General features: G+C 39.5%; 1 protein-coding gene across 2 annotated transcripts in view; it reads left to right on the forward strand.

Moving 5' to 3' along the window:
- The window catches only part of IKZF3 (IKAROS family zinc finger 3), an 85,812-nt gene extending 60,412 nt beyond the window's left edge, over positions 1-25,400 (forward strand). For both annotated transcript variants that reach the window (XM_069074261.1, XM_069074262.1), the window contains 2 exons: positions 5,923-6,039; positions 18,157-25,400. In XM_069074261.1, coding sequence (XP_068930362.1) covers positions 5,923-6,039; positions 18,157-18,860 — 821 coding nt within the window. In that variant the 3' untranslated portion in view covers positions 18,861-25,400. The remainder of the gene's footprint in view (positions 1-5,922; positions 6,040-18,156) is intronic.
- Positions 25,401-26,412: the final 1,012 nt, after the last annotated feature.

Consider the following 26,412-nt stretch of genomic DNA (forward strand, 5'->3'; position numbering starts at 1 on the left):
TCTCTCTCTCTCTCTCTCTCTCTCTCTCTCTCTTTCTCTCTCTCTCTTTCTCTCTCCCTCCCCCTCCCCACTTAAAGACCTCCAAGGGTGAGGGAAACTTCATCACCTCTCAGCTCATCCATATGGGATAAACTCCAAATATTAGGAAAGTTTTTTTTTCTTAATATCAGGCCTAAATTTGTTTTTGCAACTTCAGACTCATTGCTCTCTATTTTTTACTTTTTTTTTTCTTTTTGGAGGCAATCGGGTTTAAGTGACTTGCCCAGGGTCACATAGTAAGTGTCTGAGTCTGGATTTGAATTCAGGTCCTCCTGACTCCAGGCCCTCATTGGTCCGAGTACAAAAAGAACAAATAGAATGCCTCTTTGTCTGTTTCTCAGACAAACCAATGTATGACCATGTCTCCCCTCCCTTGTGAATTTGATTCTTTTGTACTCACATGTAAGACTTGATGTTCATCTTTCTTGAATTACATTCTATTAGACTAAGCCTAACATTCTATTCTTGTCCTTGGGGGATTAATTAACATTTTTTTTTATCTTGACTCTTATCATCCAGTGCTATCTGTTAAATATGGATCACATAGCAGTAGACCTATTGTATCTAATTGAGAGTGACTTTGTTGGATTGTGACAGTGACCACCCCAGGGACAGAAGGGAGAGTTAACCTGGCATCCCAAAATAGTCTTGATTGTAGGACTAAATAGACATATCTTTAGACCACTCTTATGTGTGAATTTGTGGACTCAAGAAAATAATTAGAGGGGGAAAAAAAAGAACGGCAGTAATGGAGAGTAAGGGACAGAGCTTTGTACTGATTGCCTCCCATTTACTATAAGTATCTGATGGAAAAATATTGATGATTTTATATTGATGAATGCCATAGATGACTATTGCTGAACCAGAATTCAAATATTCCCTAGGCAAAGGAGCTTCATCAGTTTCTCTCACCCTTCTAGGATTAGGAGTCTCATTCAGTCTAGCGTGGACTTGAGGATTTACCCTTACAACTCTCTCCTGAGCTTGTACTCAGGATTGCGCCATATTTCAAAATACCTGTGATTTTATTGGTGTGGGTGCTCCCTCCACTGACAGTGATCTCATTTCTCTATGCCTTGATAGATATTCTTCATGGGTTGCTACGTTGACTCCTAAAATTCAGCTATTCCTTTGGCTCATGGGCAGACCTCTAGCAGTGAAGCTCTCTGCATTTAGTTAGGCTGATCTTTTAACTTAGACAAGCAATCCAATGCTAAGTGTGTAGAAAATTTTCCCTTTTGTCTGAAAATAGTATGTGTGATAGTTTTGTGCCTTGGCAATTTAAATATACCGTTTATCTGAAAAGTATTTGATCCATTTACCTAGTGACATTATCCTCATAGCAGTGCTCTTTCAAATAAAGTCACATCAAGTTGACAAGCATTTATTAAGAGCATGCTTTCTACCCAGGCACTGTGTGCTAAGGATCCAAAGAAAAACAAAGACAATTCCTGTTGTCAAGGAACTCATGGCCTAATGAGGGAGACAGCATGAAAACAACTATGTACAAACAGGCTATAGACATCCTCTCAGGGGGAAGGCACCAGAATTAAGGGGTATTGGGAAAGTCTTCCTGTAGGAGATGGGATTTTAATTTCAATTTAAAGGAACCCAGGGAAGCCAGAAGGCAGAGCTGAGGATAGAAAGCTTTCTAGGCATGGGTCACATTCAGCGAAAATGCTGAGAGCTGGGAGATGGGGTGTCCCGGATGCTTAGGCTTGTGAATTGAGTATTCTATTAGTAATGCCCAAGGCCATTCACTTTGAAGTTTTCTTCCTTCATCTGAAAGATAGCTGAAGGACAGGAGACTAGGTAACACTTTAGAGCACAGAGTTGTTTTGTTCATAGAAATTCGTTAAAGCATAGTCAATTTGGTCATTCTTCATTGTCCTCAGCCCCATTTCCCCACCATAGGCTATTTTCACAACCAGATATCATAGAATCTGTAGCTTAATATTTTTTTTACTAAAAGGGCCTCCCTGAGTCATAGTAAAGAATTGTCTGACACCAGCAGAATAGATACACTGAACTGGCCTTTATAATTTCCCGTGAAATGACTGATCTGTAAAGCCCCATAGCACCTGCAAAATAGCAAAGAAAAAGAAATGCTGTTAGTTTCACATCTTACTTTGTTTCTTATGAATTTTTAAGCATATCCACCTAATCATGTTTGACTAGCAGGAAAAGAGGTTCCAAAAGGGTCTGTGGATAGATTTCAGAAGGTTGATGAGTTTGACCAGGGAATTACATCTTTATTTCCACTAATCTTTGGTTTCCTTTGTCATCCTATGTATTTTATGTTATTCATATACAAACATGTTCTCAGAAGGGGTCTATAGGCTTTTCTAGACTGCCAAAGGGATCCAGGACACAAAAAAGTTCAGAATCCCTGCTCTAGAATCTTTTCCCACACATGTATAGAATTTCAGAGTTGGAGGGACCTTCAGAGGCCGTTTGATCCAGGAATCATCTCTGACAAGTGATCCCCTAGACTGTGCTTGAAGACCTGCAGTGACATGGAACTCATTATCTCTTGAGTCCATCTCACATTGGGAAATTTTTCTTTATAGAGAACTGAAACCTGCCTCTCTATACACTCTCTGCCTATTATTCCTAGTTCTGTCCCCTAAGGCTGAGCAAAACAAATCTAATTTCTATTTTCTGTGACAGTGTATCAAATAATTGAAGGTCTTTGTGTTGGCCCTCCAAGCCATCTCTTCTCTAGGTTAAATATTTCCAGTCCCTTCAATCCATCCTCATCCCTTGGAATCTATCACGCCTTCTCAATGTCCTGGGTCACTGTCCTCCAAACTCTCTACCATGTTTATAGGCCTCTTTATATTAAGAACACATTAGGAACACAGTATGCCAGATGTTGTCTGACTAAGGCACGGATAAATGAAACTATAATCTCTTTTGTTCCAGAGAATGCATTTATTAGGGAAGCTTAAGATAAAATTAGTAAAAAGTAAAAAAATGCTTCATTTTGCTTCTACAACACTTTTGATTCATTCAGCTTGCTATCCACTAAAATCTAACATCAGCTGTTGCCTAACTTCATCTCTATTCCTATCCATCTGTGCCCTACACTTGTGATCCCGTTTTCTTTGGTTTTGTTTTGTTTTTTTAACCCACAATCTCAAATATAAAGCTTTATGAAATCTCATATTATTTGATCTGGTCCATCATTCTAGATATTTTTGGATTCTAATTCTGTTATTCAAAACATTAGCTGTCCCTCCAAGCTTTGTGTCATTTGTAAAAATTTGTATCATATGGCCAAGGACAGAGCACTATGGCATTCCACTAGAGACATCCAGTTGACATAATCACCATTTTGGGGGTCCATTCATCCAACCAACTCTGATCCCAGCCTACACACTTCTTCCTTGTTCATGATGATGAAAGATTTTTTTTGGTCAAATGCCTTGCTAAAAATCAGACTATAATACATCTGTGACATTCCCTTAATATAGTGGTTCTTAAACTTTTTGGTCTCAGGATCTCCCCACCAAGAGCTTTTGTTTATATGAGTTATATTGATCAACATTTACCTTACTACAAATTAAAATATCTTAGTATCATTATGAAAATAGTTTTGACCCTGAGGACCCCATGAAAGGGTCTTGCTATAGGGGGAGTCCCTGAACCACACTTTGAGAATCACAACTAATTTAGTAACCCTGTCCCAAAAAGGAAATGGGATTAGGCTGGTAGGATTTGTTTTCTATGAATCTATACTGGCTCACAGTGATCATTGTTCCTTTTTGCTTATAGCAGAAGTGGCAGCTGTTTTGTTCTTTTTTTCTGGACATCAGACTTGTGTCTGTTGGGGGTGTTGAAATGCTTAGCTCTTGTACCCCCAGAGAATGGTGGGATGGAGCCTCTTCCTATAATAATTGTATTACATTGTTAACCCCTCAAATCAGCAACTTTAGAAAACTCCAAATCTCATAGTCACATTATGTAGGGAAAGAATATTTTTCTTAAGCGATACAAAGTTTATACCTGTCGCTTATTTTGGGGGGCTGCTGTCTATCAGGATGCTAGATCTGGAAGTTTCATGTATTCCAACCCTCTCATTTTATAGATGAGAATCCATAGAGGCTAAATGGTTTGCCTAAGGTCATATAACTAATAAGTGTTAGAGCCAAGTTTCAAACCCAGCTCTTCTGATTCCTAGACTAGTGCTTCAAACTGTATCCTTTCAATGGCAGTCTCAATTTTTACCTCTCAATTTTTTCTTCCTTGAACTTGTTAAAAGTTGTTTTCCTTAAATTCCCAATGCACCATGGTGGGAGGTGAATGCTTTTTTTACAGTCTTACAGCTTAGGACAGCATACAGGTATTTTAATAGAAAACCTTTTTTTTTGGAGCAGCTAGTATTACCGCTTCACTTCAGGGCATAAACCTGAAGGGTTAGTATGAAGGTGAACTGCTGCTTTAGGAATCTGACTTCCAAGAAAAGGATTTAGTTGCTGAATCAAGTATTGTGGTTCTGTAGATTAGATTTGAAAGGTTCATAGTCTCATAGATTTAGAGTTTGTGGAATCCAAGCTTTTCACTTTACAGTTAAGTGGTAGCATGGATAAGACTGCCAGATTTAGAGTTAGGAATGTCTGAATTGTGTGAGGCAGATAAATGGCAACATGGAGCTACACATCATCCAGCTGATCCTGGAGTCTTCCTGATGTGTGACTGTGGGCCAGTACCTTAATCCAGTTTGCTTCAGTTTCCTCATTTGTAAAATGAGCTGGAGAAGGAAATGAAAAACCATTCTAGTATCTTTGCTAAGAAAAGCCCAAATGGGGTCCCAGAGTCTGAAACTGGGATCTGAAAATGATTGATCAAAAACAACAATACCTGCATTCAAATCCTGCCTCAGATACTTACTAGCCTTGTGACTCTGGGCAAATCACTCAGCCTTATTTTCATCATCTATAAAATAGGAACTAACAATAGCACCTCCCCCCATAGACCTTTTGAGGAGAAAATGAGAAAAACATATATTAAGCATTTTGCAAACCTTAGAGCTACATAAAAGCTAGCTCTCATTTTACAGATGAGGAAACTAAGATTGAGAGGTTAAGTGATTTTGCTCAGGGTCACACAACTAGTAAGTGTATGAGGCAAGATTTGAACTTATTTACTGTCTTACTGTATCCAAGCCCAGCACTCTATCCACTACTTACATAATTGCTTCGTTCAATGGTTCATACAATGACCATCAGCCAAAAGTCTGCTTAGGAAATAATGGCAAAATGTTTGTTAGATGTGCCCAAAGCATTTTGACCAAAGCTGACATTAATTTCCCTGCAAAGAGAAAGGAACAGAAAGAAGCATGTTAAATACACACACACAAACACAATCACACACCCACCCCTAAAAGTACAAATAACTAAGCAGATTTCTTGCTACTTTGCTTTTTAAAAAACCTATTTCCAAACAATGCATTTAAACGCAAACAGGGCCCTTTATCCAGGGCACCACGCTTTTTAGCACTCTGACAAGTTGTTAGATATCCCAATCTGCAGGTGTCTCACATTCACAGCCTTACTCAGAATTAGAAAGAAAGCAGAGGAGGGGGTTAGAAGTTCTCTCTCTCAACCAACCACATCCAGGCTATTCATTTTATACTTCTTCATGCTAATGAAGGTCTTGGTTGGGGATGGGTCATACTTTCCTATCTCACCCTGAGACAACAAGGTTTGTATATGGCTCAGTACTAGGCTTCCCTGACCACAGCAGGGACCCTCTGAAAGAGTCCAAACAATATTAGACAGGAAGCCACAACAACCAGGTGTGCATCAGACCAACAAACGTTTCCCTCTTACCTACCTGTTTGTTATTTTTTCCCCTCTTTCTTATATTTTCCCAAACCAGCCAGCGTGGAGGCAAGACATCTCAAAGCAGAGATGGGAACCGAAAGAGCTCTTGTCCTGGACAGATTAGCAACCAACGTGGCCAAACGAAAAAGCTCGATGCCCCAGAAATTTATTGGTAAGAATACAAGCCCTTTGCCTGCTGCTGTTAGCAGATCCATCTGAAGGAGATAACACAGAGTGCATGTTACACAAGGGCCATCCTGGCCCAGTCTAGGTTTAAATAAGTAATTGGTTTCTCATTATAGTGTCTTCTTATCTCATTCTAGCTTATTTTTTTAATTCTAAAAGGTCATTTTTGATGCATAGAGTAAATAGGATGAATTTGATTAACTAGAGAAGGACAAATAAAGATTATGCAAGTATTTGGAATTCCTACTTAATAGAGTTTATTTATATAAAAAATTATATTTTCTTCCTTGTGTGACATGTATTGAATAGAAGATTTTTTTTCACCTTCCCTTATTTTTGTTGTTTTTCTACGTGAAGCTCTTTGGTGCTCCAATTGATTTCATACTTTGAAAAATATTGCCATGTTTTCTTAGAATGGGCCAGGGATTGACTTCGAAGAGAGAGCGCCTAAAAAACAAACATCTTAAATAGCAAGAATTGATGGAAATGTTTTGCTTGCCGGAGTTAAATTTTATGCCATTGGCTTTCACCTTATTAGAAAATGGTGCAAAATGATATGACTTAAAAAAAACCATTTATGTTTCTTAAAGTGTTTCAACTGTTGAGGACCATCAACATTTTGATAAATTCTCCCAGATGTTTGCATGCATGTGACCATGATAATTAAAGGAGATTTATTTTTGTGAAGTGGACAGCTGAAATGAATGCATTAGGTTTACTTATAAATTGGTTTCAAGGCACTGATGTCGAGCAAAAATAGTTATCCAAATCAAAATAGAGATGTTTTGCCGCACAGAATTTTAGCAGCACTGTCAGTTCCTTTATCACATCTGCTTATCTCTAATCTCAGCTCTATTTCTCTCCCTACTATCATCCCCTAATGTCTTTTACAAAGATCAGTTGCCTACCCTACTCTTGAACTGGGTGAAATTTAATTTTGGAATGGAGAAGTTGTTTGTTTGTTTTTTTTTTTGATATACATATGTCGTGATAAATTGATAAGAGAATCCATGTTTCAAGGTTATCCAGTTTGGATCTTTGGTTTTATTCCTGGACAAATGATTTTCATACCACTGGACAGATTAAGAATAAACTGTGTTGGACTAATAAACAACACATTTTAATTTAGGCTGATTAAGAACCTTCTTGATCCTTAGGGAATATGGTCAAGCAGTGAGACTTGCAGGGTTTTGGGCACAGAATTATGATTCTGACAAATTTTATGAGTACATTGCCTTTGAAGATAATGTTTATCTTTGAATATTTAGTTTCTGAAAACAGCACACAAGTAAAGTTTTGAATTGTTTGAAACATTAGGATCAAAGGGTCATAGATTTAAAGCTGGCAGGAACCTGAGGGGCCCTTTAGTCTGATGTTTCCATTTTACAGATGAGGAACCTTCAGTCCAGAGAGTTTGTGATTTGCCAATACAACAGAGGCAAGACTCCAAATCAGGTCTTGCAATGCCAAACCTAGCACTCCCTCCTTCTTTATTCCCAGATCCTGGCAGCTAGGTGGCACAGTGGAGAGATCACTGGGCCTGAAGTCAGGAAGAAGACCTGAATTCAAATCCAGCCTCAGATACATACTAGCTGTGTGACCCTGGGCAAGTTACTTAACTGCTGGCTACCTCAGTTTCCTCAACTGTAAAATGGGAACCATATTAATTACACCAAATTCCCAGGGTTATCATGAGGATAAAATGAGATAATATTTATAAAAGTGTACAGTTACTGTCACATAGTAGGTGCTTAATAAATGCTTCTTCTCTTCCCTTCCCTTATCCCCTGCTCTGTTGTTTACATTGTTTTCCTTTAAGACCGGAAAGATCTTGACTAGTAACACTTTTGTTAATATTTGAATCTGGAGAAAGAATGGATTTAATCAGAAGGGTTGAGGGTGATAGAGTAAAGATGAATGTGCAAAAATTTATTATTTTGAAAATTGATTAATATGTTGCTGAATTTTAAGCCAGTAATAGACAATACATTTTACTTGAAGCAATTGAAACATAAGACTAATTATTATATGTTTCATTAATATTATATGTTTAAAATTTATATCTAATATAATATTATGTATTTATTATGGTAGATTATATTATATAATTAATATGATTAATATTAGCCAATTATTGCCACTGTCTTAAACCTATTTTGGGGCTATTGTTCAGGTAACATATTTCAAATATAATAAAAAAAAGCTTTGGCTCTTGACTGCTTTTTGCTGTTTGTGGCCATAGGATTGCAATATTTTACCCCCAGACTAATTTCAAGTACTTTGGAGCAGAGGTGTCAAACAAACACTCCCCAGTGCTGCCTGAACCGAATTAAATGTAACTGGAAAATATTTAACAACATAAATTAAAATACAATGAAATATAGGTAGCATTACATTTTCAAAACAATATTCGGTATTAGGGGTTCTCATTTGTATTTAAGTGTGACACCACTGCTCTAGACTTCTTAGATGCTGATTTCCCCCTATCATCTGAGTCATCAAACGGCAGCACCTGCTATATTTGACAGGTAATCTGAAATAAGATGATAGATTCAGAGCTTCTTGACCCTCTATGATAACAGGGAATTGCTCAGCAGAAAACATGAATGGTAGAGATAACAGAAGAGAACATCTGAGCTAGCCATTATGACTGTCATTTTGTGTTTACATTATAACTTTATTTTTCTCGAAGTTGTAAAGCTATGGTAGGATGATTAAAAATAAGGATGGTATGCAGCATTCATTATTCGAATTTCTTTATGGGAAGTCCCAACATGCATTATGGGAAGGTTATTCCTGGCCATGACATCAAATCCTGGTTTTGACATTTATTAGTTGATTGACTTTGGGCAAATAAGTAACCTCCCTGAGCCTTGATTTCCTCATCTGCAAAATCAAGAATGATATGTATGCCATTTACTTCATAGGGTTGTTATGAAGAAAGTGCTCTGTTATCCACAATGCTCTTAATTATTATTATTAATAATATTAATTATTATGACTTCAGAGATTCCTGGTTTCAATAGAAAGGGTACTTCTTCCACCAATGCACTTCACACACGATCCCCTTTATATCTTAGGAAACTATCTTCATGATGAGTGGAAAATTCCTTACAAAGTAGTCAACCTTGTGTTGTTATTAAGCAACAGCAATTAAACAACTTGTATCATATGACACCAAGCTAGACATATATTATTCGATTAACTTGGTGCTATTTTAGCTGCAACCATAGTACCTCTCTCTCAGCGTTCTGTAAATAGAATCAGAGAATTTGCAGAAGAATATTAGGACGAGGCAAATGTTCATGTGTTTTCCCTAGCTTATAACCTTCACTCCTACCTTAATTACTTCTTCCTCAGTAAATCGGTTCACATGTCTTTAGTGCTTTCTGTGTGCCAGGCAAGCCTTGAGGAATACAGAGAAAAGCAAAGGCAGTCCCTGACCCCGTGGAGCTCACAGTCTGATGGGGGAGACACCGCACACAGACAGGCTACAAACAGGAGTAAATTGAAGATAAATGACAGAGGGATTGAGCAGATTGAGAAAGGCAGAAGATGGGATTTTGGCTAGGGCTCGAAGGAAGGCAGGGGGTGCAGGGGAAGGGAGAAGAGGGAGAGAATTCCAAGCAGGGGGACAGCAAGTAAAAACGCCCTCAGCTGGGATATAGAGTGTCTTGTTAAAGAAATGGCAAGGAGGTCATTAGATCTGAGAGTAAGTGAGGGTAGGAGGTATAATAAGACTAGAGAGATTGGGGAGGGGAGGCAGGAAGAGTTCTTTTTCTGACTATCTAAAGAACTAGGACATGGTTTTCTGAAGACATAAGCTCCCAGGGATATGGGTAAGGTGTGAAGGAAGAATGAGTCACTCCCTTTAATACTTGAAGTCAATTACAGAGTACTCAGACCAATCTTGGCTTTCCTAACCTCTTGAACTATAAAAGCAAAGGTCAAAATATGCCAACAGGGCAATCTGTTGTACAGACACACTGGTTATCACACCCAAATTGGACATTATTTTTCATATACCCCAAACGAAAGACCTTGATTAAAGCTTAGAGCAGGCTGGACATGCAGAAATTGTTTTTATTGAAGAATAAGACTGTAAACACAAGCTGCCAGTGTACAGAAGAAAAAGAAAACCCATTTCTAATTGATTCTCCAGGAAATTCTCTGTAAAGTAGAAAATAACATGATGATGCATACTCCTCAGCCAATATCCTTACATCATGAAATAAACTTTTCTTAGCTATTATTATGAAAGGCCAGGATGTTACTTTTGATAGCCCAAGTCTTTCCTGAATTTTCCTTTCTCAACATCTTGTTTTACTGACAGAACCTTATTTGACTCAATTCCTAACAAGGCTATTGAACCTCTGGGTCCAAAATGACAGTACATACAGATTACTCATTTGGGGGATAAAGGGAAAAAAAGTACAATTCTTTTCTCTGGATTTTCTTTCTTTTTCAAAACACACCGGCAGTTTAGAACAAGGGGTACACTCTAGAGTTTCCCTTGCTTTTTTATTTAACTTATTCCTCATATTAAAGGATGTTTTCTTCATGTTGAGAAAAACACACATACATATGCAAAAATCTCTCACCTGCTGTAAGAATGTTAGTGAAATTCTAACACTTCAGAATAATATACCAGAATAATGTACTCTGTGTGAAGCAGTTAATGAGAAACTGCTTCCTTTGGCTAAAAGAACTGTAGGAAGCAGTTTCACTACCTGTTTCTAAGAGTGAAAACTGCCTGTACCCTCTCCCTTCTCAGAGGCATAGAGGATACCTGGCCTCTAAGCTTCACTGAACTGGGTTAAGGTATGTGTATGTGGCCAATTATAGGTCAGGGAAAAAACTTGGCAGGGTGAAAAATAAGGGGAGAAAAGCTCCTTGGGTGGGTTCGTGCATGTGTGTGTGTACAGTGGCATCTAGCTCTAAGGTTGTGCTGAACCAGTCAATGCTAATCAGTCAACAAATATTTATTAAGTGCCTAGTATGTTCCAGACACTGTGTTAAGCATTAAAGATACCAAAAAAAAAAAAGGCAGGCAAAAGATAGTCCTTGCCCTTGAGAAGATCACAGTCTAGTAGAAAGAGAAACTGGGTCTTTCCTAGTGACCAGAACTATCTCCCTGTGCTGTCTCCCTTAAAACAAATGGCATCCACCTTGCAGAGGACAAATTGTTTTGCCATCAAAAAACAAAAAAAATCCACTTTGCAGTTGCTCTTCCTGCTACCCATCAGCACTGTTTCTCTCTCTCTCTCTCTCTCTCTCTCTCTCTCTCTCTCTCTCTCTCTCATATTCTCTCTCTCTCTCAATTGAGAAAAGGATAGATTAGCAATATCCTTATTATTAACAATTTTGTGAGCTCTTCTTGTATTATTTCTATGTCTTTTGCCTTCCTTTGGCATTTTGTACCATTTAGATGGCACTTAAGTCTTTCCTCCCCTATTAATTTATAAGTTCCTTAGGGGTGGAAACCAGTATAATTAATTTTTATATCCCCCATGGCATTGAGCATAATGCTTGACACATAGCAGGTGCTCAGTGTATATTATATGAATGTATTGGCCAAAAATGGTGTGTGGACCAGGTGCTGCCACCATATCCCTTACCCTAATTCTTCTGAGAATCACTGCCAGCTGCCCCTGCCAGAGAGACTATGTCTGATGCCTTCTCCTTTGCTAGAGTCAATGACCAGCATGGGACTGTACTTTTCCCTCCTCCCCTCCCCCACCAAGAATTATAAATCAATTTGTGTCCTGTTGATATTTTTATCTTCCCCAGCACCTAACTGTGGACGCTAATGAATTCAGCGAATGAATTGGGTCATTAATTATACTCAGCAACACTACTTCCCTATCACTAGCCCCAAACACCAGTCAATCAAAAAATACTTATTAAGGGCCTGCTTTGTGCAATGTGCTATATGAAATGTCAAAAGAGACACAAAGATGTATGAAGACTATAAAGGAAAGAGGACCAAACTATGACATCCTTCTAGGTGAAAGGTTCCTAACCATTTTTATGTTATGAATCCCTTTAGCAGTTTAGTGAAAACTACGGGCCTCTTCCCAGAATCATGCTTCTAAATAATTTAAGGAAATGCTACATTTCAATTGGAGGTTAGTGAAAATAAAGATGGAATTTTTCCCTCATTCAAATTCATGGATCCCATGAGATCTATCCACAGACCTTTTTTCTGGATGATTTAGTCACCTTCCTGAAGTTGGTGGTGGAGGGAGTCAAAACTATCTAGTGTCAAACGGTAGAAATGAGGCTAAAGCTACCTTTTCTCATTCTGTTAACTATAGATTCTGAAAAGATTGATCAAATCTTATTCATCAGCAGACTTCCTTATGTACCATCATGATTACAAACTGATCTTTCGAGGTCCCTCCCAGTATTTTTATATAATGATACCTAAGATTTGTTCACATCTAGTGAAGATGTTAACAGGCTTGTGCCCACACTACCCAACAGTTTTAGAACAGGAAATGAAGAATATTGTATCTGGGGGCAAATGACGCAGTTTGGGGTTTGGTCTAGGGACTAGGGATTGACACCCTTTAAAACAGATGTTCTTAACCTAAGGTCCATGAACTTGGTGGCTGTTGTTGTTAACATTTTGACAACAGTATTTCAGTATAATTCATTTCCCTTGTAATCCTATGTATTTTATTCATTTAAAAACATTAAAATGAGGAGTCTATAGGCTCTTACCAGATTTCCAAAGGGGTCCATGCAACAAAAAAATGGTTAATAACCCTTGCTTTGGTTACTAGAGTTAGGATACTAAAGTATTTATAGTCTCCACCTTCCTACTGAGGAAAATGAGAGTCAATGGAAGATAGACATGGATTAATTTGCAGCTTTCTTTTCTTCTTTTCTTTTTTTGGAGGGGGGAAGGCAGGGCAATTGGGGTTAAGTGACTTGCTAAAGGTCACATGACTAGTTTTGTGTTAAGTGTCTGAGGCTGGATTTGAACTCAGGTCCTCCTGACTCTAGGGCCGGTGCTCTATTCACTGAGCCACCTAGCCGCCCCAATTTGCAGCTTTCTTACAGGACTTGTTCACCCAACAGAATTCTCATCCTGGCTCTGTTATGCACTTGCTCTATGATATTGAGCAAGCCAGCCCTTCTCTGGGCCTCAGTTCCATGCTCTGTAAAATAAAAAGTATTCACCATCACTCTTTCCAGATTTAAATCTATGCTCCTCTTACCTTATCTATCCCTCAGCCCCTGAACATAATGTATAACCTTGGGTAGGTCTCTTCCCCTCTCTGGGCCTCAGTTTCCTAAACTGTAAAATGAAGGGATTAGACTTGATCAAGGCTTCTTAACCTGAGGTGGGTGAACTTTTTTTAAAATTTTGATAACTGTATTTCAATGTAATTGGTCTCCATGGTAATCTATGTATTTGACTTTATTCATTTAAAAGCATTATTCTGAAAAGGGGTACATAGGCTTCATTGGACTGCCCAAGGGGTCCATGACACAAAAATGGTTAAGAACTCCTGCTTTTAAAGAATTATGGGAATGAGAGGGTCGAATCAGATAATTTCTCCCTTATTCTGAGGTCCCTTCCAACCCTAAATCCTGTGAATTCCTATAAGCAAATTGTGTCAGTTTTGTTCTCTTGTAAAACAACTGATCCTAAACGTGGGACTTTGTAGGGAGAACAGGTAGACTGACCGAGCCTGCACTTTGGATGTTTTCTTTTCATTGGTTAAGAGCCTCTGGTTCAGCCTGGAGCTGGTATCATGAATCATTCAAGAGATGTTAGGTGATTCTGACTTGAAGCCCAACTATAGGTCCAGTGTGGGTTTGGAAGCAGTTACATTTTTGTGGTTTGACTAACCTTTTTTTTTTTAAATGAGTGTGTCACTAAAGAAACGTGAGCTCTTGGCTTTTCGATTACTGTAGCTCACCCTGCTGAGTTTCATACACGTTGAGTCATCATGTCTCCAGGTGACTGATAGACATCTGTGCTGTTTAAGTTACCGTAACTCAGAGATGAGGGGATTTGATCATTGCAAGCTGCTTGCACGTGAAGGTGTGAGGTTATTCTACCTTCTTAACAATGAACAATGGTTGTTTTGTTAACCACAGAATTCAGTTACTTATTTCCACTCATCCAGAGGTTTACATTTTCTTTTTTCCTCTTAGTGCTTTGCCTCTCACAACTTTGAGCACTCAGCTGTTTTCTAGCAATGTGCTGCAGGTGCTACCGATTGTGAAGTCAGGCCTAGCTAAGTGAAGTAAGCTAATGAGAGCGAGGCTTAAGACCCAGAATGAGTGAAGAGTTTTCATCTCAGGGGAAAATGTCCTGGAGCTGCACCTTAGGTGAAGATATTGAGAGGATCCTGTCAAGAGGCTGAATTAATGAGAGCAGGTGGGATGGAGTACTAAACATTATATTAAGCTTCATTGTGTGGTTTCCACTCTCAAGGGGTTGTTTGGGAAGTCTAAACCTTTGCTGGACTGTATGTTTTTTCAGTACCTTTTCCCAACGCAGCAGTGTGCAGAGGTATGTTCTTAGAAGTGCAACAGCAGAGACTATGGTAAATTTGCCTATGGTCTACTCTTTCATTAAGGTTGATTGTTGGGGTGGCTAGGTGGCACAGTGACTTGCCTTCCCCCCTCCATAAAGAAAACTCAAAAAGGTTGATTGTTGAGTAAAGAAGGAGAGATCTGATTCACTGCATATTTTATTCTTTCCTCAGTTTTGGTCTTGGAACAATCACCTTGACTTGTAGGTGTTAGGGAATGTGGAAGCAGGTGTGTCCATTTAACTGTTCTAGTTTCCCTCTGTTCAAATCCATTTTGCATATTGCCCTAAAACATCATTTTTCAATGCGTCCCTTGTTCAAGAATATAGGGGCTCTCTTTTGAGTCGAAACCAGACTTAGACTGGCATCCAAGGACCTCCATTAACCAGCTCTGCTGTACCCATCCAGTCTTAGTCCTAACTTATACCCAGCATCGCCCCTCTACTTCAACCATTATTTTTCTCCATATACATATTACTTATTCCTCCCTATCTGTCTTTACTTGAATAGAGCACTAGGCCCTGGAGTCAGGGGAACCTGAGTTCAAATCCAGCCTCAGACACTTAACACAAAACTAGCTGTGACCTGGGGCAAGTCACTTAACCCCAGTGGCCCTACCTTTCCCCCTCCAAAAAGAAAAAAATATCAATAGCCATTCAATAAATGATGGCCGCAGTAGTTAGCTAAGCTTAAAAGGTGTTGTTATTCAACATTTTTTTAAATTAAGGAATGTTTTATATAAGTTAAAGTGACATGATTTGGCATCAATTATGTTTTTTTTAAAAAGTCTCCTGAGGATGAATGAGATGCAAAGAGTGTTTTTAGAGTTTATAAAACTATGGAATGAGAAAAACAGCAGCAGAGGCCTCAGTCCCATCTCTCCCACTTACTTGATAAGTCCTTCATATTCTCTCCTTTGTTCACCTGTACTTACCCATTAAGTGCACCTGCCACCACTGCTTCCATCCATCCCAGTCTGCCCTGTGGCCTGGAAGCCTCTGCTTTCTGACACACAACACCCACACACCCAGAGAAGGGCTAGGACAGGCTTTCAGAATTTCTCATCAGTCTGAAATGAGAAAAAGGAAGAGGGAATCATAGGAAGATTGTTTCAGTTAAGGGCAAGACTAATACATATTTATGTATTGGTCATGGACCCATTTGTAAAATAAATAATGAGAGAACATTTTATGAAGAACTTTTGACTCTAGCCCATTGCTAAAACTGATTTTCACTTTCCCAGTTATTGACTTAGTCAGGTGACTGAGTATAATTGAGCAGTGTGAAATTGATGGTTTTAAAAAAGTTTTTAAAAATAATTGTGTCATACTTTTCAATTAATAGGCATTTATTTTCTTTCACTCCTACCCCATTCTCCCAGATCAAAACAAAACAGTAAAACCACAAAGCAAATATGCATAGTGAAGCAAAACAAATTCCTGTCTAAAAATGTTTGTCTGATTTTCCTTCTTGAATCCATCCCCTCTCTATCAGAAGGTAGGTAGCATAGATCATAATCAATCCCCTGGAATCACAATTGGTCATTGCATTGCTCAGAGTCCTTAAGTCTTTCAAAGTTATTTGTCTTTACGATGTTGTGTGTATGTGTGTGTGTGGATATATGTGTGTGTTATTTGCTTGCTTATTTGTTTATTTTTCTCCTGATCTTCTCAGGTTTCTCTGAAACCCCATCCCTTTCATCACATCTTACAGCACAGTGGTGTTCCTTTACTTTCATATGCCATGATTTGTTCAGCCACTCACCAGTTGATGGGTCCTTCCTCAGTTTCCAGTTTTTTGACACTACAAGAAGAGTTCCTATAGATATTTTCATTCAGATGGGTCCTTTCCCTCTTTCTTTCTCCTTATGGGAGATACTTTCACCAGCCAATGAACTTTGTCATCCATTGCCTCACTTCTATCCTGAGCTATTGAAAATTGTTAGCAGAAAACAAGGAGTGAAGGGTTGCTTGTATTTTGGAAGGAGGATGGACATGATAGGAGCACAGAACTACCCCTTGTCATTCATTGCAGCTCATCAGTCATTTGAGCCCATTCTTTTAACGTGTGCCTACATCGCTCTCATCCACGGGATTCCCCAGATTTTTTCCAGGATATGACAACAAAACTATTAACTCAACCTAATGTTAGTGGCTGGTTGCCTCTGACATGTACCAAATCTATAACTCCATAAAGGGTCCATAGTATTTGCATTCTGTGTTCTATAATGAACCATACAGTCTCCCACAATCCAAAAACTCTTTGAGTAATTTTGAGATCCCCATGCCTATACGACTCAGTGTGATAGTAATGGCAATTAAAGATTCCCCTGTATTGGCTTGGTTTTCAAATTGATTGTGTTAAAACCCAGAGCTTGTTAATCCCACCTGTGGGATGGACTTGTTGATGTGAAAAGAAAGTCCTGAACTGGGAGGAGCTGGTGACGTAGATTTGGAGAGACAAGAGAGAGGCAGAAGAACTTTTTGGAAGCAGCACCTCGTGGAGGCAGAGAGAGAGACTGATAGAATTGCTGGGGGCCACTTTGAATTGCCCTGGACTTTTGAGACCTGCCCCCTGAGCTGCCAAGGACTGAGGAGACATGGCTGTTTTGCTGGTACTTTGTCTGTTTTGATGTTGTTTTGCCAGATTTGCCCACTGGTGAAAGACAGTCCTTTTGTTGAAGAAGTCCTGGAACCTGGCTGTTGGCTAAGAGATCCTGAGACTGTCCTGCAGACAGAGAGTCAATACTGTCCACTGGTGAAGGACAGTGCTGTTGTTGCAGGGGTCTGGAGACTGTCCTGCAGACAGAGTGAATACTGTCCACTGGTGAAGGACAGTGCTGTTGTTGCAGGGGTCTGGGAACCTTTCTGTTGGTTCAGAAGCCCTGAAGAAGGATTTTCTTATTGTATGTTTACAGAAATCCTGGGAGAGGGTTTTGCTAATGTTTTCAGGGGTTCTAGGACTGTTCTACAGACAGAGGATGAATTAATGAAGGGACTGGCAATGTATCTTGTGGCCTTGCTAAGCCTTGTCTCCCCAGGAACTAAGATTGCTGAGAACTTGCCTCCTGTCAAAGATGAAGAAAAGACCTCCATTTGGGTATTAAGTGCTGTGCTTAAACTTGATGTAACTCTGGGGTAGATTCAATTGTGATCCAGGGGTGGGGAACTTTTGAACTTTTTGTGTTCTATGGTTGAGCAAATGAATGTACTTTACTTATGTTTGGAAACTAATCTCCATTTGAGAAGAGGGACTTTGTGGTGGACTAAATGAAGGTACAGCCTAGGGGTGGAGTAGTATTTAGAACAGGGACTTTGTAATTGATTGAATGATTGGAAGGTCCTGGGGTCGGGTAGTACTTGGACATTATTTAATCACGCTTAGTAAATGCTGTATTTTGAATGATGTCATGTTTTGATCTTTTCTGTTCTTGGTTTGTCACTGAATAAAATGGAGAGCACCTATGCTGGTATTTTGAACCTTGGGAAGTTGCCTTTCCTTGGCATTACATTACACTCAGTTGTGACCTATTATTTTCTCTCTTGTAGGTGAGAAGCGTCACTGTTTTGAGGTCAATTATAATTCCAGCTACATGTATGAGAAGGAAAGTGAGATGATACAGACTCGGATGATGGATCAGGCCATTAACAATGCCATCACCTACCTTGGAGCCGAGGCCCTGCGTCCCTTAGTGCAGACCCCTCCTGCCCCAACCTCAGAGATGGTCCCAGTTATCAGCAGCATGTACCCTATTGCACTTACTCGAACAGAGATGCCTAATGGTGGCCCTCAGGACCTAGAGAAGAAAAACACCCACCTATCAGACAAGTGCCTACCTTCTGAAAGAGGCCTCTCTCCCAACAACAGTGGCCACGACTCCACAGATACAGATAGCAACCATGAAGAACGCCAGAATCATGCCTACCAGCAGAACCACATGATCCCTCCTCGAGCCAGAAATGGGATACCGCCCCTGAAGGAGCTGCCCCACTCCTATGAACTCCTCAAACCCCCACCCATCTGCCCTCGAGATACCATCAAAGTGGTCAACAAAGATGGAGAGGTGATGGGTGTGTTCAGGTGTGACCACTGCCGAGTCCTTTTCCTGGATTATGTGATGTTCACCATTCACATGGGCTGTCATGGTTTTCGTGACCCTTTTGAGTGTAACATGTGTGGGTACCGGAGCCATGACAGGTATGAATTCTCCTCTCATATTGCCAGAGGAGAACACAGAGTCATGTTAAAGTAAACGGTTCAATTCTGTCTCCGAGATTGAAGTATTAAGCATCATTAGAAAGCAACAAGAACACCAAACAGCACCTCTGCTTTGCTGAAGCTGTACCACAAAAAGTTATTTTTTATATCAATTCTGACACGAAAAGTGTGATGTCTTCATTAACTGCGTAAGGGATTCTGCTCTCACTCAATAACTCTTGTGGACCCATTTGTGTTACTATTGAGAAATGGGTTTTTATAACTTTTCCTCAGGGACTTATATTATTGGACTAAAAGCAGGGAAATCTTGAATCATCACCTTCTACAGCAGCACAGCTCAAATCTATGTTGAGAAGTTTGTCATCCGTTCAAACTTCAAACAGTCTCCTGGCTTGTGCTCTGTGAAAGCTTGGAAGTGACATGTATTCAGTGCCATAAACAGGAAAAACTCATCTTGGCCAAAAAACTGACTCAGAATTTTGCATGCACTCAAACCTTGGACTACATTGATTTTGGGGTGGGGGGAGGGGGGAAAGGAGGTATTTCCAATTGCCATATAAAGAACAGGGGAAGAACAGCAGTGTGATAGTTTATGTGGTAAGAGGACCTAATCTAGTATTTGGAGACCGCAAACTCAACACCAAATCTGCTTTAGACCAGTAGCGCCCTCCAAAACAGTTATGTGTTCATCCTGCTGCTTCTCCCTACTATCCTTCCTCCCCCAATTCTCTAAGAACTGTTTTGGGTTAAGCAAACTACTCTGGAAGGAATTCTCTATAAGAATCATCTTTTATAAACAAAGACATATGGTCATTAAAACATAGCAAATTGTCCATTATGGAACTCAGCATCAATTTCCTTTCCCCAGAGATGGGAAGAGGGAGTATCTAAGAGAGAAAATAAATGGTTCAGCAGTTTAAACAGGAGAAACAGCTACCTAGATGATCAATCAGCAAGCATTTATTAAGTGCCAATTGTATGCCAGGTACTATGTTCTTCTGACCCCTCACAGTTTGTTGTTACAGAGTCAAGGTAGATCTGCCAACCAGCCCTTACTCAAAAGTATTATAAAATTTTAAAAAACATTGTTTAGTTGCATATTACCTCTCCCACCTCTAAGGAAAGTTAGGCAGTTCCTGAGAGGTCATAGAGATAGTGTTTTTCATGCCAGAATTTGCCCATCAGGGAGAAAGCCCTTCTGATGCCAAGAGATCTTTGGCAAAATGGCAGGTTTATATCTTGATAGAGATGACCCATTAAATTCAACAAACATTTATTAAGCATCTGCTTTGTGAAGGGCACTGGACAGTGGCTCTGGGCATACAAAGATAAAAATGACAAGAGTGCCTGTCTATAAGAAGCTCATATGCTAGGTAAATACTTTTTGTTCTGCTCTCCATCAAAGGAGGTATATCAATCACAGGTCTAATGGAGTTGGAGTTGATAACCCTTAATATAGAAGAAAGATATTGTGGAGCAGAGGAAAGAGTCTTGAATTTAAGAGACCTTGGATCTAGTCCCAGCTCTGCCACTGCTTGTATGACTTTTGCCAAGTCATTGTACTTCTCAGGAGCCTTAGTTTCCTCATCTGCAAAACAGGGTGTCTGATTAGATAACTGCTAAACTTCCTTCTTACTCTGACAGTCTGATTTTTGGATGACTCCAGATCCTTTTGAAGCTTCCTAATCTATTAGAACTAAGTGGGAAAAAGTATATGTATATAATTAATGTATATATGTATGTAATATAAATGTAGGTGTACTGCACGTTTTTTGATGGTAAGGCAGCTTTTCCTTAAACATCTTCGGGACATGAGGGAGGTAAAGAGGAACATAAAGGGGGAGAACATCTTTGTTCTCCCCCCAAAGTAGGTGCAAAAAGTAATGTAAACAGCTTCTTGCCAAAGAATTTTTAATCTCGTGTTAAGAAAAAACAATTCTACTTGGTGGAACAATTCTGTGTTGTCCATTATAGGTGAGATTAAGCTTCATTGAACATTTCTACTACATCTCAAATTCCTGGCAGATTAAATATTTATATAGATCTGTGATTTCATTGATGTAGGGGGCTTTTGGTGAGGAAACTCCTTCTCCCAAGGCATCTACAATTGTTCTGAGATTTACAGTCTTAGAGATTTGTCTGAGGCACTGACACTTGTCCAAGGTCACACAGCTGATTGATATCAGAGGCAGGATTTGAACCCAGGTCTTCTTGAGAACAAGGACAACTCCCTCTCCTTGGCTACCTCTCCTCTACAGTAGTTGTAACTGTAACAGGGTGTGGGCTTAGAAGGGATACCTTATTGCACAGGATAACTATGAAATTGAAACGTATGCAATTTTCATGTGTCAAATATTGAATGGGCTTATGGTTTTAAGTTCAAACTCAGCTTGTTTAGATACTATGAGAAATTAAACAGTTTCCCCTTGATTGTACAAATCACAAATCATTCTTTGCAACTTTGCCTTTTCTCACTTGTGAAACTGTAATTATTTGCTGTTTGGGATGTTACCTAGGGGCAATGAGGCAGCATGCTATAATGGAAAGAATCCTGGACTAGGAAGCTTGGAGATCTGGTTTCTAGTTCTGGCTCTTCCTCAAGCTCACTGTGCAACCTTGGACAAGCAATTTAGTCTCTCTGGGTCTCAGGCTTCCTTATCTGTAAAATAAGGGTATCCAACTCTTAGATCCTGAGTGCCTAGATACTTCTATGTCAGTCAGTCACCATGTAATATTTGATTCTGTGCCAAGTAAGATTCCCCTTACTTGGGGAATAAAAAGAGGAACTTCTATCATTCTAAGATTTCACAAATTCTTTTGAATATTTAGGGGATTGGGGAAGAGAAAGAGTTTGAAGGTGAGTTTTAGGAAAAGGAAAGCTTATCACCTTAAGGAAGAAATTCTGGTGAAGAGATAACTCTTACATCTCAAAATGGTGATGACAAGACTTGTTCTACAAACCACAGGAATATTTTATAACCTTCAGTCATTCATCTAGTCTGATGCCTGTTTAGTTTCCTGAATGGTACCCATTCTACTAGAAATATATTCTTCTGGAGAAAAAGGGTGTTAAGTCACACAGAGCATACTTGTTAATACTAGGCTTCCAAAGATGGGACAAAATATATCCAATTTAGGTAATACTTTGCCTGTGAAAATTATTCACTTTTGGTCTCATAGTCTAACCCCAACAGTTATCCATTGAAACTCATGGAACCAACTGTTCTTTCTGAACCCACTCTGATGTGCTTGTTGTGTTAATGCCATCCTTGTTGGGGGAAAAAAATAACTCTTGAAAAGATGAGTGGAAAGAAAGATTTGGTTCAGAGCTATAAACTCAGCTTTCTTGGGACAGGGGAACTTTTGCAATAGCTTCAAATAGATATCCTATTAGCAGTTAATTTGCAATCCTAGGACCTGGGAAGATAAAAAGCAGACCTTCAGTTCTGTACTTCTGCTTTCCCACAAAATCTTCTATTAGGCAAGGATTCCACCTCCCACCCAGGAAGCCATAGTAAGATACAATCAGCCCCCAAAAATTCATGTGAAGTTAAGGAGACAGGTGAAGCATAGGTGTGAGAAGGGAAGAGAATAATTGTGAAAGGGTCACTGAATAGCAGTGTATAGATACAATATACTAAGTTTTGAGTGGAACAATTTTCTTCCCCCCTCCCTACAGTTTAAAAAGCCCTCCACACACTTCCACAGTCACACTCCGGAAAAAAAAAAAAAGCAAACTAACTTGATATCTTTCCTACCAATCTCAATTTTTGCCTCCCTAGCTCCTAAATTCACCACTGACACATTTTCTCACTATTAAATGTACTAGTGAGGCTGATGACTTCTAATAGAAACAGACTACTTTAAAAAAAATTCTAATTACAAAAATTTACTTTCATTTCATTTACTTACATCTTATTTCCCCTAGCCTCTCCCCTCTCCCTATGTCTGGCTAAATATAGGGGTAGGTATTGAAAGGGAAAGTTCATTGCTGAGAGATTAGGGCAGTTTGGAAGAATGGAATAAAGATGCAATGTGACCTCTCTGAGAGGGATGATCTCTGGTGGGAAGCTGGGGCCTCCAGGCTATTCAAATTGGTGAAAGAATTTGGACTTCTTGGAAGTTCAAGAGGATAAATGAAAATGGAGTGAAAACCAGGGTGATATGATTTTTTTTAAGGGACTGGGGAAGTTCATCCTAGAGTTAGAGGAAGAAGGTTAGTGAGAACCACTGATAACTTGGGAATGTTTAGAAGGAGACAGTTCTTAGGACAGCGGAAAAGTTAGTTAAGGGAGTTGATATGGGCAGAAACCAGGTTCAAATCTAATTAGGGATTGAAGGATATGATTTCAATCTATTCTCAGCTACAAGGGGAACCTGCTTTTGTGTAAGGACCAAAAGAAATAGGACCATAGATAGTTGCAAGGAAAAAACAGTGGCCTTAAACTAAGAGGAAAAGGGAGAAGAGGTCTGATGATTAGGAGATCCTGGAGAGGATGTGTTAATGCTTGTTAAGGTCATTGAGTAACAAGATAACGTGTCACTTACCTAAGCTGTATGTAATTTGTACCACAAGACTTCCTCGCTGTTGGAAAGTTGTTTTCTTTGTTCTAGGAACTGGTTAGCTGCCTGTTCCCACCCAGTCCATTATAATGTTGGGGAAGGTATATTGTTGGAAAAACCAAGTGGGTCAGGCTATGAGTCAGTCCCAAAGGCGTTGGTGAGGGAGAAAAATTTCCCCTTCATTCTCTTAGATTGTAATAGTGTTTGCTAGTTCTCATGGACATCCATTCCTCACAGAAGAGAGAGTCCAAGCTCAAGCTCTGAGAAGGATACCACATCCTTATGTCTACTTTATCCAGGTGTCCACATCCAGCAGTTCTAGGCCCCAAGGGCATCATCTAGCAAAATGAAATTAATTCTATTTTTAAAGATTTTTTTTCATAAAATAACTTGGTCCCGTGATGTTATTCAGCCTATGTGATTCTTGGTGGGAATGCTAACTGTGAGAGAAGTTAGTGATAGAAGTATATGCATATACCTACCTCAGGGGATATTATGAGGAGTCACAGAATTCTATGTCTAGAATGAGCTCTGGTTCTGGATAAAAGTTCATTTGACATGGCTTTATCTTTTGGTGATTTACTATACCAGTGTCCCAAAGACTTCAAAGGATATAATTTTGAGCCCAATCCAGGGTCCTTAACTCGAATTAGTTGCTGGGGAAGCAACTTCTCAATACTAAATATTGACACTGGTTTATTCCTTGGTTTTATTTCCTTTATGTTGTTTCAAGGTATAAATGAAGAATATTTGCCAAACCTTTTGATCTCTTTTAAGAAGGGAAACCAGGTTAATTCATTAGCATTAAGTACCCAGACTCTTAACTTGATGTATGCAGGGAAACAGTGTGCAGTTTTAATAGGCCTCTAGCCAGTAGCTTCCAACAACTTATTGTTTGTCGTTGTTGTTTTTTTTTAAATCAGTGCCCTAGAACCTCTTTCTCCTACCCTCCTTACTCTAGAATGCCTGGAAAGGCTCCAACTGACCTTCCTCACAACTGGTCCCATTCTACTCTCAGCCCTCCAACCATCTGTAACTTTTCAAAGTGAATTAGCTTCCTCGCCTCACCCAGTAGAGGCAGAGAGCAACCAGTTTCTCTGTTTTCCTGCGTGGGTAATATAGAGCTTAAGTGTCCCACAAATACAAGAGATGTCTTGTGGCTAAATCAGCCAGCCTTGTTTCCATCTCACCTCTCTGTAAAGATTTTCCCAGGTCTTCAACTTAGTAGGGTTAACAGATATAGGACATTCCCACCCCCCAACCTTTTTTTTTTTTGGAAGACCTATCCTTGCCTTGGCTACGTGTATGGAAACTAAATCATTGTGGGTTACAAGTGGTTAGTGGGTCATTGAAAGAGCAGGCACCCCTTCAGCTAGACAAGTGGCTTTCAATGTTCAAGTTCTCAGGCTCTGAGTGGGTATGAGGGATCATTTTAGCAACTGGAAAAACCAAGGCTTTATTTTTAACTTTTGGTTTCCAAAGCCACAGGTGTGGTCTGTGGATGGCCCTGATCGCCTGAGTGACTAGGGTAACACTGAGAAAGAAACTGAGGTCTCAGCCTCAGGTTACCTTCCCACACATCAGTGAATAAATGGCCCTCTAAGCAGGAGCAAAGGTGAGGTAGAGGACTGTGTCTCACAGGTTGTTTTTTTGCACGTGTGACTTAGAGATCTTTGTTAAGAAGTTCTCTTATTACTGATGCCACTAGCACTCTCCGAGATGTGTGACTCCCCAAAACACTCCCATTCCCAAGCAAGCATTGGTGTCATCCCCATCCCACTTCTAGTGACCCTGTCCTTTGTGTGATTCTGATAATCTGGCCACTTGAAGCCCTTCCATTTGTCACAGCAAGATATCCAGATCCTCTAAAGACCAAAGCTTGTGTAATGTAGCATTGCTAACCATTGTCCAAATTTCAATATGTCCTTGTGTTAAGAACAAGGTGTTTAAAGTTTCTTTATGATATTTTTAACAGGGAAAAAATAAAAAAAAATTGGTGTGTTTGAAACTAGATTGTTTGATGCATTTGGTTTGTGGAGGGTTTGGGACTCAAGAGGTTACTATTATATCTTCTCAACTATAGGTTTTATTCTCCTTTAAAAATAAAATATTTGAAGGTCCATATGAAAGCATCTGAAGTATTTTGTTCAATGATCCTATTAAGGAGCAGGCCATGTCACAGGAGACCATTTTCCTAGTCCAGTCCTAGTGCCACTCAACCCTTCCAAGTGGTGGCATCCATCCTTAGCTCTGTTGTTCCAGTTCTCTTGGTCTCAGTCAGAAAAGAGAACCCATCCTCCCAAAGGGCTCAGAGAATGGTGGGGAAAGCAGTAATGACCTAGACTCCTGGATACCCTGATCTGTAACCTAGCATTGGAAAGCTAAATCCCACAGCTTTGGAGTGAGTGTGTGACTGGCAGGGGGTTAAAGGGATCCCACCTGGAAGAAAAAAGAAAGGTTACTTTCTTCTCACTTTGCACAGACCCTTTTCCCTCAAATCCCATTCTTTCATTTTTAGAGTTTAAGTAATCAAAACTATGAGAAATTCAAGTTTGAACTCTAAAGCTTAGTCACAATTAAGAGTCTGTACAGTATTTAGAAAACTGAGATACCAAGCCTTTGGTTTGTTTCAGATCAGACCAAAACCTAGACCCAAAACATATGAGATGGGGAGCTCTTGGGGCAATGGATTAGACAAACTGCTTCTTTCTTTGTTCAAGAATCTCCTAGAAAATCCTGATTGTAGTTTGAGAGGTAGCTTTAGCCAAAGTGATACTAGTTCCAAGCTTGGCTAGTCCAAACCTAGGGAGTAGGACTGAAGAAGAGGCCATACATTTCACATGAAATATTTACAAAACAATATGGAGATCAGTATGAAATCTCTAACTCGGGTAATTTCTCCAGTAGGCATCCAGTCTTGGAAAGCATATCCACCTCCCTCAAGCTCACTGTAGTTCCACTAAGTCAAAATAGTAATAGCTCATATTTGTGTAGTATGTCTGAAATAAATAGCACAAATATGA

This window comes from Petaurus breviceps, unplaced genomic scaffold (assembly GCF_028583685.1).
Source record: "Petaurus breviceps papuanus isolate PSGF00001 unplaced genomic scaffold, PetGlider_PUasm1.0 90887, whole genome shotgun sequence".
In the NCBI taxonomy this organism is placed as follows: domain Eukaryota; kingdom Metazoa; phylum Chordata; class Mammalia; order Diprotodontia; family Petauridae; genus Petaurus; species Petaurus breviceps.